Source organism: Capricornis sumatraensis, chromosome 17 (assembly GCF_032405125.1).
Source record: "Capricornis sumatraensis isolate serow.1 chromosome 17, serow.2, whole genome shotgun sequence".
Classification (NCBI taxonomy): Eukaryota; Metazoa; Chordata; class Mammalia; order Artiodactyla; family Bovidae; genus Capricornis; species Capricornis sumatraensis.
The window spans coordinates 15,822,628-15,839,842 of record NC_091085.1 but is presented as its reverse complement, the minus strand read 5'-3'; the positions used below and the strand labels follow the sequence as shown (position 1 = coordinate 15,839,842).

The window sequence follows — 17,215 nt, the reverse complement described above, 5'->3', positions numbered from 1 at the left end:
TCCATTTAACGTTAGCAGAGGAGCATAGAGAAACAGATTGGCCGTTTTCTTTATGATCGATGCTCTTCCGTGTCTTTTAGACTAATGTTGAATGGCCCAGATCGCTCGATTACTCAATCAAGAAAGATGACTAAACTTTCCCAAGCTAACGGTATTTTTCCATCATTCTCTTCATTATCATTTTTCATTCAGACATATGAATATTCTTGAGTTCACTGTGATAAAAATCAATACATGTATATATGTTTAATTGTATTAACCTATACAGTAAGTGAAATATCTTATAATTCATTTTACAATTCATGAAGTACATATAAATAGTGACAGAGATTATTTTGTGGAGATGAATATTCCAAGGACTTAAAAAAAATTATTTTACTTTCTTTTTCTAAACTTTCCATAATGAGTATATATTATTTTTATAATCAGAAAAATTGATTTAGAAGTTCATGTGTGTATGTAACTTTTATATTTCCCTGTGATCACAATTATGTATTGTAAAAAGCCAAACATTAGAAAATACAGCAGCAAGTTAATGGTAGTTATCTCTTGGGGCCTATTTTATAGGTGATTGTAATCACTCTATAAATATCTGTTCAGTAAATGAATAAATTTTCTTCTTCATCTTTTCTTCAAGCAGTTTTTGGTAATAAACAAAAGGCTTCCCTGGTAGCTCAGACAGTAAAGAATCTGCCTGCAAGGCAGGAGACCCAGGTTTGATCCCTGGGTTGGAAAGATCCCTTGGAGAAGAGAATGCAACCCACTCCAGTATTCATGTCTTTATAATCCCATGGACAGAGGAGCCTGGTGGGCTACAGTCCATGGGGTCGCAAACAATCAGACACCACTGAGCAACTAACACCACTACTACTAGCATCCTTTTTAGGAAAAAAGCAATAAAATGCAACACTGGTCATTGGTGTAAGTCCATAAGAACTAATTTTGCACTCCCTCTCCCCAAAAGAATATATTGACTCTTACATAAAATTACCAATAAAAAATTATATCTATTTACAATATTAAATAGTTACCATCCATCCAAACAATTGTGTGTAAGTGTTGGCCTTTCTTTTGAACTGTTGTTGAAGCTTTTGTTCTGATTTACGACTTTTATGGGTTATGCGTTGGAGAGCCTACATTTCTTGAAATATTTTGGAACCAAGGGCTGAAAAATCAGAACACTGTGGTTTCATGTCACAGCTCTGCCACTTTCTAGCTATGCATTTTAGATATATTGCTTCTTTGTGACTTAGTGTTCTTATGGTGTATGGCCTACTGGGTTTCTATGAGGATTAAATACGATTATTTAAATAAATCGTTTTGTAAAATCCTTTGCATATAGAAAGCATTCAATATATGTTAAGTGCAATTATTATTATTTTTATTTATTTACAAATAATACAGTATCTGGAGACAGTTCTAGTTTATTAAACAGATGTTGATTTGTTTTGACTTTAAAGAATTCTTATTAACTTCAAAGTTAAAGCCAGAAATCCAAGTCATAATACCAGATTATTCTTAAACAGTGAACATATATTAAAGAGCACACTTGCTGTTTCTACAGTGTGGAAAAACTGTTTTACTACTTGTATACATAGGTTGTACATTATGTAAGCACTTCTTTAAAAAGAGAGAAATAGTTCTCTTGACTTCTGCCCATATCTATCACAGAGTATAGTGGTGTAGTGATGTTTTGGGAAATAACTAGGGGGGAAAAAATGAGGGATTTCCCTATAGCTCAGATGGTAAGGAATCTGCCTGCAATGCAGGAGACCTAGGTTCAGTCCCTAGGTCAGGAAGATCCCCTGGAGAAGGAAATGGCAACTCACTCCAGTACTTTTGCCTAGAGATCTCCATAGACAGAGGAGCCTGGCTGGTTACAGTCCATGGAGTCACAAAGAGTCAGACATGACTAAGAGACTACACACACACATAGGGAAAAAGATGAAAATAACCAGGAGCAATATCTATTATAAAATTCATCTCCTTCTCATCTCTTCTATACTTTCCCCCTTCTGCCTTTAAACTTTATTCTTAAAATGTCAAATAAGAACACACTAGACAGTCAGATAGAGGTTAATATACATAATTATGAAAAGCACAAAGGTTTGTTTGATGGTGCCAAACCATCATCAATATTTTAGCTGAAAGGTCCTGAGAATCTTGACTCTCAGGAGTCAACCATATTGACTAGAAAGAATTCGACTCAACGTTCAGCTTGCTCCATGATCCTTTTATGTCTCCACCTTGCGACAGGTTCCTGGTATGTAGTTACCACGCATGAACTTCAGAGTATTTACTCAATGCATGAATATATAAATAGATGAAGTTTTGAGTGTTTCTTTTAAATAAGGTGAGTTGAAATAGTTCATCTTTCAATAGATATCTGTCAAAATTATTCTGAAAAAAGCAGGCCATATCATCATAAAATGGACAGTACGTAATCGTGATGTGAAAGTTTAGAAAGCTATGTGTGGAAGTCACAGTCACTGATTCCTTCCCATTCATGGATAAAGGAATTACAGTTAAAATCATTGGAAGACCTATATTATTTGCAACATGACACAGGAAGTAGTTTTCAAAATAAAGTTAACAAGTAGCTATCAATGTAGATGTTTTAATAGCAAATAAAATCTGGGAGCATCTAAAATTTTTAAACTGCATCATTCACTATGTTCCCACAATATGCAAATAATTAAAAGCTAAATAATCTTGTTCATTGGTTGATTTTAAGTTTTAAAAAAATCTATATTTATATAGAAATATCTATTCTCAAAATTGTGAAGGCTTTGAAGAGGAAACACAACTGTAGATTTAGCAGCACATGATTTATATACTTCTTTAAATTGAGGTTAACTTTAAAGACATTTAAAATATGCTGTGCCCTCTAGGGTAATCTTATTTAACAGGTTAATTTATTCTAATATTATATAATCAAAATAAAATTCGGGCAAACTATATTTGAACCAAGATTAACATAATGACATACCTTTAATAGAAAGTCTTATCAACTCCCTACAATTATCACACGTTTTAATTTAACTGACAGTCAAACAATACAGAGGACAATTATAAAAATTCCAAAGTATTGTGAAAACATTTTTACCTCATTATATTGCAGTCTTGGGGAGAAAAGTCATCATTGTCTCCTGGGGATATGAAATGATTTTCAGCTTAAACAAAATCTACACCTAAAAAGGATCAGTTTTTGTTTTATGTGAAGTTTCATGATGAAATACTATTTCCTACACTTTAATCTGTGTGGTTGGAAAAGGAAAGGAATTGAGCTTAAAATAGTCATGCAGAGTGACATATGGGCCAAAAATGCAGTCAGAGCTTTCCAAAGAGTTTGGAATCCAACCTATCCACAGGCAATATGAGTTTTTGCAGGACCAGAGTGCCTTGACTCCAGGACTCTCTTCACCTCCACTTGAAAGATAGAACAAAAGGGGGAGTGAGTATATTCCTTTTGGTTTTTGATTCAGAAAATATTAGAAGGACAAAAGTAGCAGCCAGTTGTAAAACTTGAGGGAAACAAAGAAGAAAATAAGACTAGTACAAAGACAGATACAATGTTACTTATTGGGTTGGCTAAAACATTCCTTGGGATTTTTCCATAAGATGTTACTTTGTCCAGAAAAATTAGTTTTGATAAGAAGCCAGGGTGGTTTGGGAAGCATGTGTGTGTGGTGGTGGAGGTGGGGCGGTGATGCGCCTGATGTGACTCTGAACTTGAATCATCATCGTTGTCACAGTAACAGTTAAGGTCATGACCTTGAGCAGGCTGTTTAGCCTCTGCACCCTCAGATCCTCAATTCAAATGATACATTTTTAATACCTCCTAAATGACTGGGATAACAAGGGAAAGGGAATTGGGCAACATGACACATAGTGTTACTTCCAGGGCTTAAATGTTCTTACAAGTGGTGGTGGTGGGTGCAAGCTCAGCGTGTTTGACTGAGAATCCATAGACTATAGCCCACAAGGCTCCTCTGTCCATGGAATTTTCCAGGCAAGAATACTGGAGTGGGTTGCCATTTCCTACTCCAGGGGATCTTCCCAACTTAGGGATCAAAACTACATCGCTGGCATCTTCTGCATCAGCAGGGGGATTCTTTACCGCTAGCACCACCTGGGATGGCAAAAATATTCTAGTTACAAGTGATTTTATAAATTGCTGTAAAAAAATATGCCAAGGTAATAAAAATTGCTATATTAAAGAAACTGAACTCTGAGTAATATTTTCCTGTTTTATAACTTTAGATTTTCTAAAAATCTTTATGTTCAGATTATACATAAAAATATAATTGTCTAGTACATTGAAATTGATCCCTATATAATGAAGCAGTGCATACTTCTTAGTAAACAAGGGGAATGTTTTGTCAGTTATACATACATATACACTCTTTTTCAGATTCTTTTCCATTATAGGTTATTACAAAATATTGAACATAGTTCCCCATGCTATGCAGTAGGTCTTTGTTATTTATCTATTTTATATATAATAGTGTGTATATGTTAACTCCTACATCCTAATTTACCCCCTCCCCCCATCCCCTTTGGTAATTATAAGTGTGTTTTCTATGTCTGTGAGTCTATTCTGGTTTTGTAAGTAAGTCCATTTGTATCTTTTTTCTTTCTTTTAGGTTCTACATATAAATGATATCACATGATATCTGTCTTTCTCTGAATTCAACAAGTGTACTGTTTTTGATTATTATTATTTTAGAAGGACTGGTTATGTGTATTGTGAATGTGAGCATATCATAACTTTAGAGGCATCCTCACAGTTCTCAAAAGATGTCAGGAGTGTCTGCACTTCAGACACTCAGAGGAGCTCAGGCTCCTCTCACTTGAAAAGCCCCTTCTATGCCCTCCTCTCAAGACTGCTTAGCAGAGCAACTGAGAACTCAGCATGTGCTTCTTGTACACCACTCACTGCTTTATATTTTCTATTGTAGTTACTGATGTACATGGATCATTTCCCCAGCATAAATCATAAACACACAGGAGGGAAGATACTTTATTTACTTTTGAAACATCCTCAAATTTATCAGAGTATTGAACACAAGGTACTCAATAAAGATTTGTGGAGAGACTGAATAGGCTCTTATTATCTTGGGTTTCTGCCTCCATTCTGGTTAAATTATATTTTATTACATTAAAAATGTTAAATATTAAAGAACAGTGCCATACTATGTTACATCCATATCATGGTGATCTCTGAATGAATCCAGAGGGGTAAACAAAAGGTATGAAAGTGAAAGTGAAGTTGCTCAGTCGTGTCGGACTCTTTGCGACCTCATGGACTGTAGCCTACCAGGCTCCTCTGTCCATGGGGTTTTCCAGGCAAGAGTTCTAGAGTGGTTTGCCATTTCCTCCTCCAGGGGATCTTCCCATCCCAGCGATCGAACCCAGGTCTCCCACATTGTAGCCAGATGCTTTACTGTCTGAGCCACCAGGGAAGATCCCAAAACAAAGGTATGTTGATAAGTAAAAGATAAAAAAATGATTCAACTGCTATAGTAATACTTTGCATATACATTTATAAAGCAAATAGTTATGCATAAGTGCTTACTATATGATAAAGAATTTTAGTGTGGAAATAAGGAATATGCTCTCAACAGCTAATAGCACTACCAGAGAAAAAGATAATGAAGGTTCCTGAAAAAGTTAAAAATAGAATCAATGTCTAGAAATTCCACAGCTTGGTATTTATCTGAGGGAAAAAAAATACTAACTCAAAAATATGGGTACCCCCATATTCACTGCAGTACTATTTGCAATAGCTGAGACATGGAAATGCCCATATGCCCATCAGTGGATATAGGGCTAAAAAATTCCATACAAGAGAATATTGTGTGTGCGCTCAGTCATATCCGACTCTTTGTGACCCCATGGACTGTAGCTCACCAGGTTCCTCTGTCCATGGAACTCTCTAGGCAAGAATTCTGAAGTGAGTAACCATTCCCTTCCTCAGGGTATCTTTCCAACCCAGGAATTGAATCAGGTCTCCTGCATTGCAGGCGGATTCTTTGCCATCTGAATCAATATTATTCAGCTATCAAGCAAAGGGAATTTTGCCATTTGCAACAATATGGTCATAATACTGAGAGGGAGTGACATAAATCAGACAGAAAATGACAAATATCATAGAATTACACATTATATATGGAATAAAACAAACATTAAAAAAAACACTGAAGTCATAGATAAAGAGAGTAGATTGGTGTTTGCCAGAGGTAGAGAGGTGGGTAAATGGGAGAAGGTAATCAAAGGTACACATTTCTAGTTATAAAATAAATCATGGGGATGTAATGTACAGTTTGGAGATTATTCTTAATAATACTATCCTATACATTTGACACTTACTAAGAAGGTAGATCTTAAAAGTTCTTGTCACAAGAGAAAGAATTTGTAACTGTGTTGTCATGATAACTAGATTTATTGTGTTAATCTTTTCACAATATATATAATAAAAATATCAAATCATTATATTATACTCCTGAGAATAATATAATATTATTTGCCAATTATATCCCTGTAGGGAAAACATAGTCTTGTACTAAGTTGTGCAGGAGAATTCAGTGAAAAAGAACTTAAAGTCAGTTCCCACCTCTGGACTCCTTCGTGCTCTCCCTGTTGCCTTACACTTTTTTCTATTCTGTATTCCGTAACTGTCACCTATCCTGTAAGAGTAAGCTGATAGATCACCATCTTTATAAAGTCATCTCTAATACTGCCAGACGCAGTCATTCTCTTTTCCGAGGTTCATGTTCCTGTTGCCGCTATTCAGTTGCTCAGTCATGTCCGAATTTTGTGACCCCGCGGCCTGCAGCACACCAGGCTTCCCTGTCCTTCGCCATCACCAGGAGCTTGCTAAAACTCATGTCCATTGAGTCAGTGATGCCATCCAACAGTCTCATCCTTTGTCATCCCCTTCTCCTCCTGCCTTCTATCTTTCCTGGCATCAGGGTCTTTTCTAATAGAGTCATCTCTTCGCATCAGGTGGCCAAAATATTGGAGCTTTAGCTTCAGCATCAGTCCCTCCATATTCAGCACTGATTTCCTTTAGGATCGACTGGTTTGATATTATTGCTGTCCAAGGGACTCTCAAGACTCTTCTCCAACACCAGAGTTCAAAAGCATCAGTTCTTTGGCAGTCAGCTTTCTTTATGGTCCAACTCTCACATCCATACATGACTACTGGAAAAACCACAGCTTTGACAATATTGATCTTCGTTGGCAAAGTAATGTCTCTGCTCTTTAATATGTTATCTAGATCTGTCATAGATTTTCTTCCAAGGAAATGATCAAATACAAAATGGCAATAGTGAACATCAACATATTAGGAATCAGTGAACTAAAATGGACAGGAATGAGCAAATTTAATTCAGATGATCATTATATCTACCAGTGTGGGAAAGAATCCCTTAGAAGAAATGGAGCGGCCCTCATAGTCAACAAAAGAGTCCAAAATGCATTACTTGGGTGCAATCTAAAAAACGACAGAATGATCTCTGTTCATTTCCAAGGCAAAACATTCAAAATCATAGTAATCCAGGTCTACGCCCTAACCACTAATGTCGAAGAAGCTGAAGTTGAACAGTTCTATGAAGACCTACAAGACCTTCTACAACTAACACCAAAAAAATATGTCCATCCCATCATGTGGGATTGAAATGCAAAAGTAGGGAGTCAAGAGATTCCTAGAGTAACAGGTAAGTTTGGCCTTGCCTTAGAGTGAAAAAATGAAGCAGGGCAAAGGCTAAACAGAGTTTTGTCAAGAAAATGCACTGGTCACAGCAAACACCCTCTTCCAACAATACAAGAGATGACTCTACACATGGACATTGCTGAATGGTCAATATCGAAACCAGATTGATTATATTCTTTACAGCCAAAGATGGAGAAGCTCCATACAGTCAGCAAAAACAAACATTACTTTACCAACAAAGGTCTGTATAGTCAAAGCTATGGTTTTTCCAGTAGTCTTGTATGTATGTGAATGTTGGACCATAAAGAAAGATAAGCACCAAAGAACTGATGCTTTTGAACTGTGGTATTGGAGAAGATTTGAGAGTCCATTGAACTGCAAGATCAAACCAGTCAATCCTAAAGGAAATCAGTCCTGAATATTCACTGGAGGGACTGATGCTGAAGATGAAGCTCCAATACTTTGGTCACCTAGTGTGAAGAGCTGACTCATTGGGAAAGACCCTGATGCTGGGAAAGATTGAAGGCAGGAAGAGAAGGGGACAACAGAGGATGAGATGATTGGATGGCATCACCGACTCGATGGATATGAGTTTGGGTAAGCTCCGGGAACTGGTGATGGACAGGGAAGCCTGGCATGCTGCAGTCCGTGGGGTTGCAAGGAGTCAGACACAACTGAGCGACTGAACTGAACTTCTTCCAAGAAGCAAGCGTCTTTTAATTTCATGACTGCAGTCACCATCTGCAGTGATTTTTGGAGACCAAAAAAAATAAAATCTGTCTCCGTGTCCACTGTTTCCCCATCTATTTACCATGAAGTGATGCTACCAAATGCCATGATCTTAGTTTTTTAAATGCTGAGTTTTAAGCCAGCTTTTTTACTCTCCTCTTTCACTTTCATCCAGAGGCTCTTTAGTTCCTCTTCACTTACTACCATAAGGGTGGTGTCATCTGCATATCTTAGGTCATTGATGTTTCTCCCTGCAATCTTGATTCAGCTTTTGCTTCATCCAGCCTGGCATTTCGCAGGATGTACTCTGCATATAAGTTAAATAAGCAGGGTGACAAGATATATCCTAGGTTCATAATTATGCTTAATTGCTTCCAGTAAGTCAACTACCACATACCTTTGTTTCTTTCTGCGCCTATGCTGAGAATAACTTTTCCCCATAATTTTGCTTCCCTGGTGGCTCAGATGGTAAAGAATATGCTGCAGTGCAGGAGACCCAGGTTCAATCCCTGGGTTGGGAAGATGCCCATGGAAAAGGGAATGGCTAACCATTGCAGTATTGTTGCCTAGAAAATTCTATGGACAGAGGAGCCTGGTGGGCTACAGTCCATGGGACTGCAAAGAGTTGGACGTGACTGAGCAACTCACACTTTTACTTTCAACAGTTCTACATCTATGTAACAATTTTAAACTAGAACTTTTTATACCTCTTTAACGAAGCTGTTACAGTTCTATAGCCATGCTGATGGCTCCATAGGTAAAGAATCTGCCCGCAATGCAGGAGACACAGGAGACGCAGGTTCAATCCCTGGGTAGGGGAGAGACCCCGGAGGAGGAAACGATAACCCACTTCAGTATTCTTGCTAAAAGATCCCATGGACAGAGAAATCTGATGGGCTGCAGTCCAAAGGGTTGCAATGGCGTGTATAGGACTGAGTGACTAGGCATGCAGCCATGCTGGCAAGCAACCCCCAGAACCGATATTAAACCTGTTTCATCAGCCAGTGGAAACTCACCTCAGTAAACACACTTCTGAAAGCCAACCAATCAGTCAGAGGTTCTACTTTTGATAGTTAACCAAAGAACAAAAGTTTCACTCTAGTAATACGTTCTCTGAAGGCCAGTCAATCAGCAGCCCAGTCTTTCCTGAGGAACCACACTCAATCCTATGTCATTTTGCTTCCACTGCTAAAAACTACTAATCACTGACTTGTATGCTCTGTAACAAACTTCCCCCAAACTAGAAGCTTAAAGGAACAGACTCACACAGTGAGACAGGAGTCTGGAGTGGGCTTTCTGGGTGGATCAGGCCAGGGTTTCTCATGAAGTTACAGTCAAGCTCTCACTGGCGCTGCAATCAACCTTGCAGAAGTTATAATGGTGCTGGAGGTTTCACCTCCATGCTGCTCTATGCACACAGACCTCAATTCCTCACTGGCTACAGCACAACACCCAACTGAGTTTTGACAAGAGCAATAAATGTTCATATTCTAAATAAGTTAAGTGAAATCAGGACAAGTCAGGGTACAAAATTTAAGAAGGCAAAATAAATTACACATGTCTAATAGTTACAAGAAAACATGCCATAAAAAGGAGATTAAAAATGATTATTAGAAATCCAAGTAAATGCTGAGACATATTTTAAAAGTCTAAAAAGGTGAAAAGATATAAGCAGAATTCATAGTAACTAGGATTATATTCACAATATATCAGATTTATGGATTATTAAATCTTAGTCTGAGTTCCATCACTTAAAACAAATGAAAAAATGGGGGAAATGTTTAGAGAGAAGTGCCAAAAGACATTACGGATCAGAAGGAGAGCTTCTGAGGAACAATATTTTTAAAAGAATATTTTTTAGAACAAAGAAAAGGTCTTAACATCCAGGCATAGCATCTATTTTGTGGAGAGTGAAATAGTTACAACTGCAATAAGGGATGTAAGAAAAGAAAGTCTTATGTTGCAACGTAGACAATTCTGAAAGAAGATCATCAAAAACCAGACTTGACTGTCAAGGACAACTGAGTAATTGCCACGGTCTTTAAAAAATAGGAAAGATTCTCATTTGGCTAATGTACATTAGATCTTGCCTGAAGGCTGTGGAATAAACTGAAGGACATAAAAAGATACCTTGTTCTCATAATAGCATAACAGCGATTCAGCCAGGAAGTCAGGTTCCAATAGTACTTATAAAACGTAAATATCCATATGTTATCAAGGTAAGTAAAATTTACAACACGAAGGGCTCAAAATGCGGTGTGGAGTAGGAGCAGAGGTGGAGGTCTTTGCTCATTACTTGGAATCTGAACTAATTAGAAATCTTACATTAATATAACAATATGATTTCAGTTAAGAATGGACCATTGGCTTGAGAAAGTAGCTTAATCATTCATTTGTATTCCCTAAATTATTTCCTGGAAAGACAATGGCTAACCTACCCCTTTTAAGGTATTCCCATTAGAATTCCACAAGCTCTTCAATGTAAGCTACAGCTTCCAAGTTGGACATTCACCAAAGTCACAGAAACTTAATGAAGGAGAGGAACACGTTCAGTGTATCTGTGACAGGCCAGAAGGTCAGGTGAGCTCAAGGACAGACAACTCATAAGGAAATATAATCAAAAGCATGGTAAAAGACTAGCCTTCCAAAATAAGCTTTCTGAAAACAAGTTTGACAAGACATATGCTCCTGAAAAAAGATTTAGACTTTTTTTTTTTTACTTCATTGATGTTGTAAGACTACAAAATTATGATTCAGAGGAAATAATTTGTGCATATTAAGCAATTTGAAATTATGGCTTATGCAGCATTCCAGTTACATTCAAGCTACTTTGCTAGGAATTCTGGGATGTAAAATACGGAAATACCAAATATTTTTAGAGTATGTGTGATCTTTATATTACATAATTTGTTAGCAGCCCATGCCATTTATAGAGCATTCAGTAACTCTATTAACTACTCCTAAGTTCTTGCTGATGATACATCTCTAAATGTACAGTGTGAAAACAATAAACAGGAGTGCTACATTGTGGAGTATTAATGTTGAAAAATGTAATAAATTCCCAGAGTTATCTTCCCTAAAATGTTTATAGTCAAGGAGTTACTGAGTTTTAGAAGGCACTTCTGTAACAGACTAATCTTTTTCAAGGTAAATGCTGCAAACTCTACTGTCAATCAATTTAATAACAACTGTAATTTAAAAAGATACAAGGCCCTGGCCACTCACTAAGAAGGGGAACGACAGCATAAAACTTCAGAAGACGGAGTCTTCAACTTATAAGGCCTCTTGCATATCTCCTTTCTGTTTGTTTTATTTGGACCAAATGTTCACAAATGGACTCTAAACAATGAACACAAATCTTTCAGAATGATAGGCTCTAAACAATGATGGGAATTTTTTAGAACAATAGGCTAATTTTCAAGGGGGAAATTGCCAAGATAAATTAAATTGCAATCAGGATCTTAGTTCATCTCATAGAACCTAAAGCCTCAACTTTCTTTTTCATAATTTTCTTTCTGTTTCCTCTTCTTTCTCCAGGCTATCTTTTAGAACTGAACACTTAAATACACCTTTATATGCACAAGCCAAATGAGATCGCATTTAATTTGTGACTCTCTGTAGATATCTCTAACATACTAGTTTTAAAACTTAAAGAGAATCACCTTTCAAAATAATTCCCCAAATACCAATTTCACTTTTTTGGTTCTTTAAATTTATGCTTTCAACTTAATTTTTATAGCTTCATTGACATGTAAATGAAAAACTACACATACTTAAAGTGTATAATTTGACAAATTTTGACATATGTTTACACCCATGGGCCCATCCCCCATAACCACAATCAAGTTAACAAGCATTTCCAGTCTCTATTGTAATCCATCAGGTCTCACTTCATTTCCCACACCCATTCCAGGTAGCCACAGATCTGATTCTGTCATGGGCCTAGTTTATTTGCAACTTCTAGACTTTTATATAAACAGAATCATTCTCTTGTACTCTTTTTTGTCTGACTTTTTTCAGCATAACTCATTTGAGATTCAGTCATTTGCTTGTTCAGAGAAGGCAATGGCGCCCCACTCCAGTACTCTTGCCTGGAAGATTCCATGGATGGAGGAAACTGGTGGGCTGCAGTCCATGGGGTCACGAACAGTTGGACACAACTGAGCGACTTCACTTTCACTTTTCACTTTCATGCACTGGAAAGGGAAATGGCAACCCACTCCAGTGTTCTTGCCTGGAGAATCCCCAGGATGGAGGAGCTTGGTGGGCTGCTGTCTATGGGGTCGCACAGAGTCGGACACGACTGAAGCGACTTAGCAGCAGCAGCAGCATGTTGCTTGTTAAATGCATTATACACCATCAATGGGCTTCCCAGGTGACCCTAGAGGTAAAGAACCTGCCTGCCAATGCAGGAGACCTAAGAGACATGGGCTGGATCCCTGCGGCAAGATCCCCAGGAGGAGGCCATGGCAACCCACTCTAGCATTCTTGCCTAGAGAATACCATGAACAGAGGAAGCTGGCAAGCTATGGTCTACAGTGTCACAAAGAGTCAGACACAGCTGAAGCAACTTAGCACACATGCACACACATAGCCTTTGAGTCTGGCTTCTTTCACTTAACATGATGCATTTAAAATTCATCTATGTTATGGAATCAATAGCTCATTCCTTTTTATTGCTTGATAGTACTTCATTGTATAAATGTTAACAAATTTTGATTATTCATTCACTAGCTGAAGAACATTTGTGTTGTTCCAGCTCTTGGCAGTTATGATTAATCAGCTACATATATTCATTATAGGTTTTCATGTGAACAAATACGTTCATTCCTCTGGCATAATTACCTTTGTGTAGGACAGCCGGGTTTTATGGTTAGAGCTTATTAATTTGTAAGAAAGTATCAAAATCTTTAGAAACCCACTGTACTATTTAGCATTTCCACTAGCAATGTATGAATGTGCCAGTTTTTCCACATTCTTGCTAGATTCGGAATTATCAGATTTTTAAATTTTATTTTAGGCATTCTAATAAATGAGTGGTACTATGACATTTTGGCTTTTATATGTATTTTCCTATTGACTAATGATTCTGGTTATCTTTTAATGTGCTTATTTGCATCTATATATTTTCTTTGGTATATTTGGTTTCCCAAAATATAAAGTAATCATTGAAAGATAGTCTTTTCAACAAGCAGTGCTAGCACATTTGAATATCAATATGTTAGATATCTTGAGTCATGTATGAAATATAATTCAAAAAACCATACATTGAAATATAAAATTTAAAACTATGAAGTTTCTAGAGGAAAATCTTTTGACCAAAGGCCTAACTAATATTTCTTGGATGACAGTGAAAGCATCAGCTATAATTGTGATAAACTTGACTTTATCAAAATTAAAATCCTCTGCTGTTCAGAAGAAAGAGAAAGAAAAAAACAAGTCACAGACTGGGAGAAAATATTACAAAGCATATGCATATTAAAGAGTTTATATTTAGAATATTGAAACGTCTCGCAACAATTAAGGACAATAGCAAAAACGGGCTGCCGTCTATGGGGTCGCACAGAGTTGGACACAACTGAAGTGACTTAGCAGCAGCAGCAGCAAAAAATATAAATATGGCAAAAAGCTTAAACAAGCACTTCACCAAGGAAGATACAGAAATGACAAATACATGAAAATATGCTGTCTATCATTGTCTACTTGTTGTTCGGTCGCTAAGTCGTGCCAGACTCTTTGTGACCCCATAGACTGTAGCATGCCAGGCCTCCCTGTCCTTCATCGTTTCCTGGAGTTTGCTCAAACTCATGTCCATTGAGTCAGTGATGCCATCCAACCATCTCGTCCTCTGTCGCGCCCTTCTCCTCCTGCCTTTAATCTTTCCCAGCATCAGGGTCTTTTCCAATGAGTCAGCTCTTCACATCATGTGACCAAAGTATTGGAGCTTTGGCATCAGTCTTTCCAGTGAATATTCAAGGTTGACTTATTTTATGATTGACTGATTTGATCTTGCTGTCCAAGGGAATCTCAAGTGTTTTCTTCAGCATCACAATTTGAAGGCATCAATTCTTTGGTGCTCAGCCTTCTTTATAGTCAAACTCACATTCATACATGACTGTTGGAAAAACCATAGCTTTGACTATAGGGGCCTTTGATGGCAAAGTGATATCTTTACTTTTTAATACACTATCTAGGTTTGTCATAGCTTTCCTTCCAAGGAGCAAATGTCTTTTAATTTCCTGACTGCAGTTGCCGTCTACAGTGATTTTGGAGCCCCCAAAAATAAAATCTGTCACTGCTTCCACTTTTTGCCTATCTATTTGCCATGAAGTGATGGGACTGGATGCCATAATCTTAGTCTTTTGAATATTGAGTTTGAAACCCATCCCCTTCCATTTTAGTCCACTGTTTCCTAAGATGTCAATGGTCACTCTTGCCATCTTCTGCTTGACCATGGCCAATTTACCTTGATTCATGGACAAATTAATGTTCCAGGTTCCTATGCAATATTGTTCTTTACAGCATCAGACTTTACTTTCACCACCAGACACATCCACAGATGAGCGCTGTTTCCCCTTTGGCCCAGCCATTTCATCGTTTCTGGAGCTATCAGTAACTGCCCTCTGCTCCTCCCCAGTAGTATACTGTACTCCGACCTGGGGTGCTCATCTTCCTAAATGATGAGTGTCATATCTTTTTGCCTTGTCATCCTGTTCACGGGATTCTGGTGGCAAGAGTACTGGAGTGATTTGCCATTCCGTCCTCCAATGGACCATGTTTGGTCAGAACTCTCCACCATGACCTGTCCGTCTCAGGTGGCCCTGCATGGCATGGCTCATAGTTTCACTGAGTTATGCAAGCCCCTTGGCCATGACATTGAATCACTGTCTATTAGAGAAATACAAATTAAAACCACAATGGAATTCATATCACTTAGAATGGCTAAAATTAAAATAACTGATTATAGTGAGTAGTGATACAGCTATGGAACAAAAGCCACTCTCTTATTTCCACTGATAGGAAATATGAAATGGCATAACCACTTTGGAAATAAGTTTAGACAAGAGAAATGGCAAACATATGTCTATCCACAGCCCTGTACATGAATGTGTATAGCAGTATTCCTTGTAGGAGCACATTAGAAAAAAAAAAAATATCCATCATCTGGTGAATGGATTAACACAGTATTTCCACTATTCTAATGGAGTCACCAAAGTATAAAACAGCCACTTTTTAAACTGCAAGTATAATATTTAAAGACAAAAGGGAATATTCTATAAGGCCAATGTATCATCCCATATCATCTAAGTGATGAATAAGAGTTATATAAAGTACAAGTTTCTTCCTTATTTATAAAAAGAAATAATAAGGTTCAGAATCTTACCCATATACTTATATCCTTCTTCCCCATTTACAATGGGTCTCAGCCAAGTTGACCTAAGCCTCAAATTAGTAGACACATGAGCACCTTGAGGAGGGTAAAGTGTAAATAACATTTCAATTGCATTGTGCTTCTTGATGACACCAGAGTATTTTTCATGGTCTTCTGCAAAAAGAATAAAAAACAACATTCTGTTTTAATTTTAGACCTTTTACAAAATTTCATATCCCTTTCTTTTAAGGGATGAAAATTAAAAACTATTGAAACTTTTGAATGCTAATGGTTATGCAACATAGTTAGACAACATAGCTCTCTTTAGCCAAAAATACTTTACCAAAAATCTACTCTTTCAGATAATTCCTAGCAAAAATTAAGGAGTAAAGGCTTACACGTAGAATCCTCAGATACTATCAGTCTAAAGCAGTGCTGTTAATAGCTCTGAAAAAAAGTAAGATAACCAACTAATAGCATTCATATTATATATACTATAGCATAATCATATTTTAGTTGCCATTAAACAATAATCTGAGAAAAAATATTGAGTAAATATGGAGTTCCATAAACTAGAACTACCGAATCAATATTCTTAAGCTATGGTCTTTAAGAAAATGTAACATCACCTATACAAATATTTATATAACACTTACTATATGCAAGAAACGGCCCCACGTGCTTTTGAACATTAACACATTTAATTCTCACAGCACACCTGTAAGGTCAATACTGTTATTATCTTCAGTTTACATGAGGAATTTGAGGTCCAAAGAAATTAAATAACTTGCCTAAATCTTAGAGTCTGCAACTGACGCAATTAGGACTTGGATTATCTGAGTAGATGCTTTGGCCATATTTTGGCCACCTGATGGAAAGAACTGACTCATTTGAAAAGACCTGAAGCTGGGAAAGATTGAAGACGGGAGGGAAAGGGGAAGACAGAGGATGAGATGGTTGGATGGCATCACCGACATGATGGACGTGAGTTTGAGTAAGCTCCAGGAGTTGGTGATGGACAGGGAAGCCTGGTGTTCTGCAGTCCATGGGGTCACAAAGAGTTGGTCACAACTGAGCGACTGAACTGAACTGAACTGAACTGAGGAGAAGCTCTCATTTGCAAACAAATGTTTGTCAAGTGAATATGACCTGCATTAATTAGCTTTCAAGTTGTGGTGCTGGAGAAGATGCTTGAGAGCCCCCTGGACTGCAAGGAGATCCAACCAGTCAATACTAAAGGAAATCAACCCTGAATATTCACTGGAAGGACTGATGTTGAAGCTGAAGCTCCTATACTTTTGCCACCTGATGCAAAGGGCTGACTAGTTGGAAAAGACCCTGACACTTGGAAAGATTGAGGGCAGGAGGAGAAGGGCATGGCAGTGGATGAGATGGTT

General features: G+C 37.4%; 1 protein-coding gene across 1 annotated transcript in view; it reads right to left on the bottom strand.

Moving 5' to 3' along the window:
* The window catches only part of LOC138094050 (IQ domain-containing protein M-like), a 273,194-nt gene that overhangs the window by 67,130 nt on the left and 188,849 nt on the right, over positions 1-17,215 (bottom strand). The window contains 1 exon segment of the mRNA XM_068990216.1: positions 15,831-15,992. Coding sequence (XP_068846317.1) covers positions 15,831-15,992 — 162 coding nt within the window.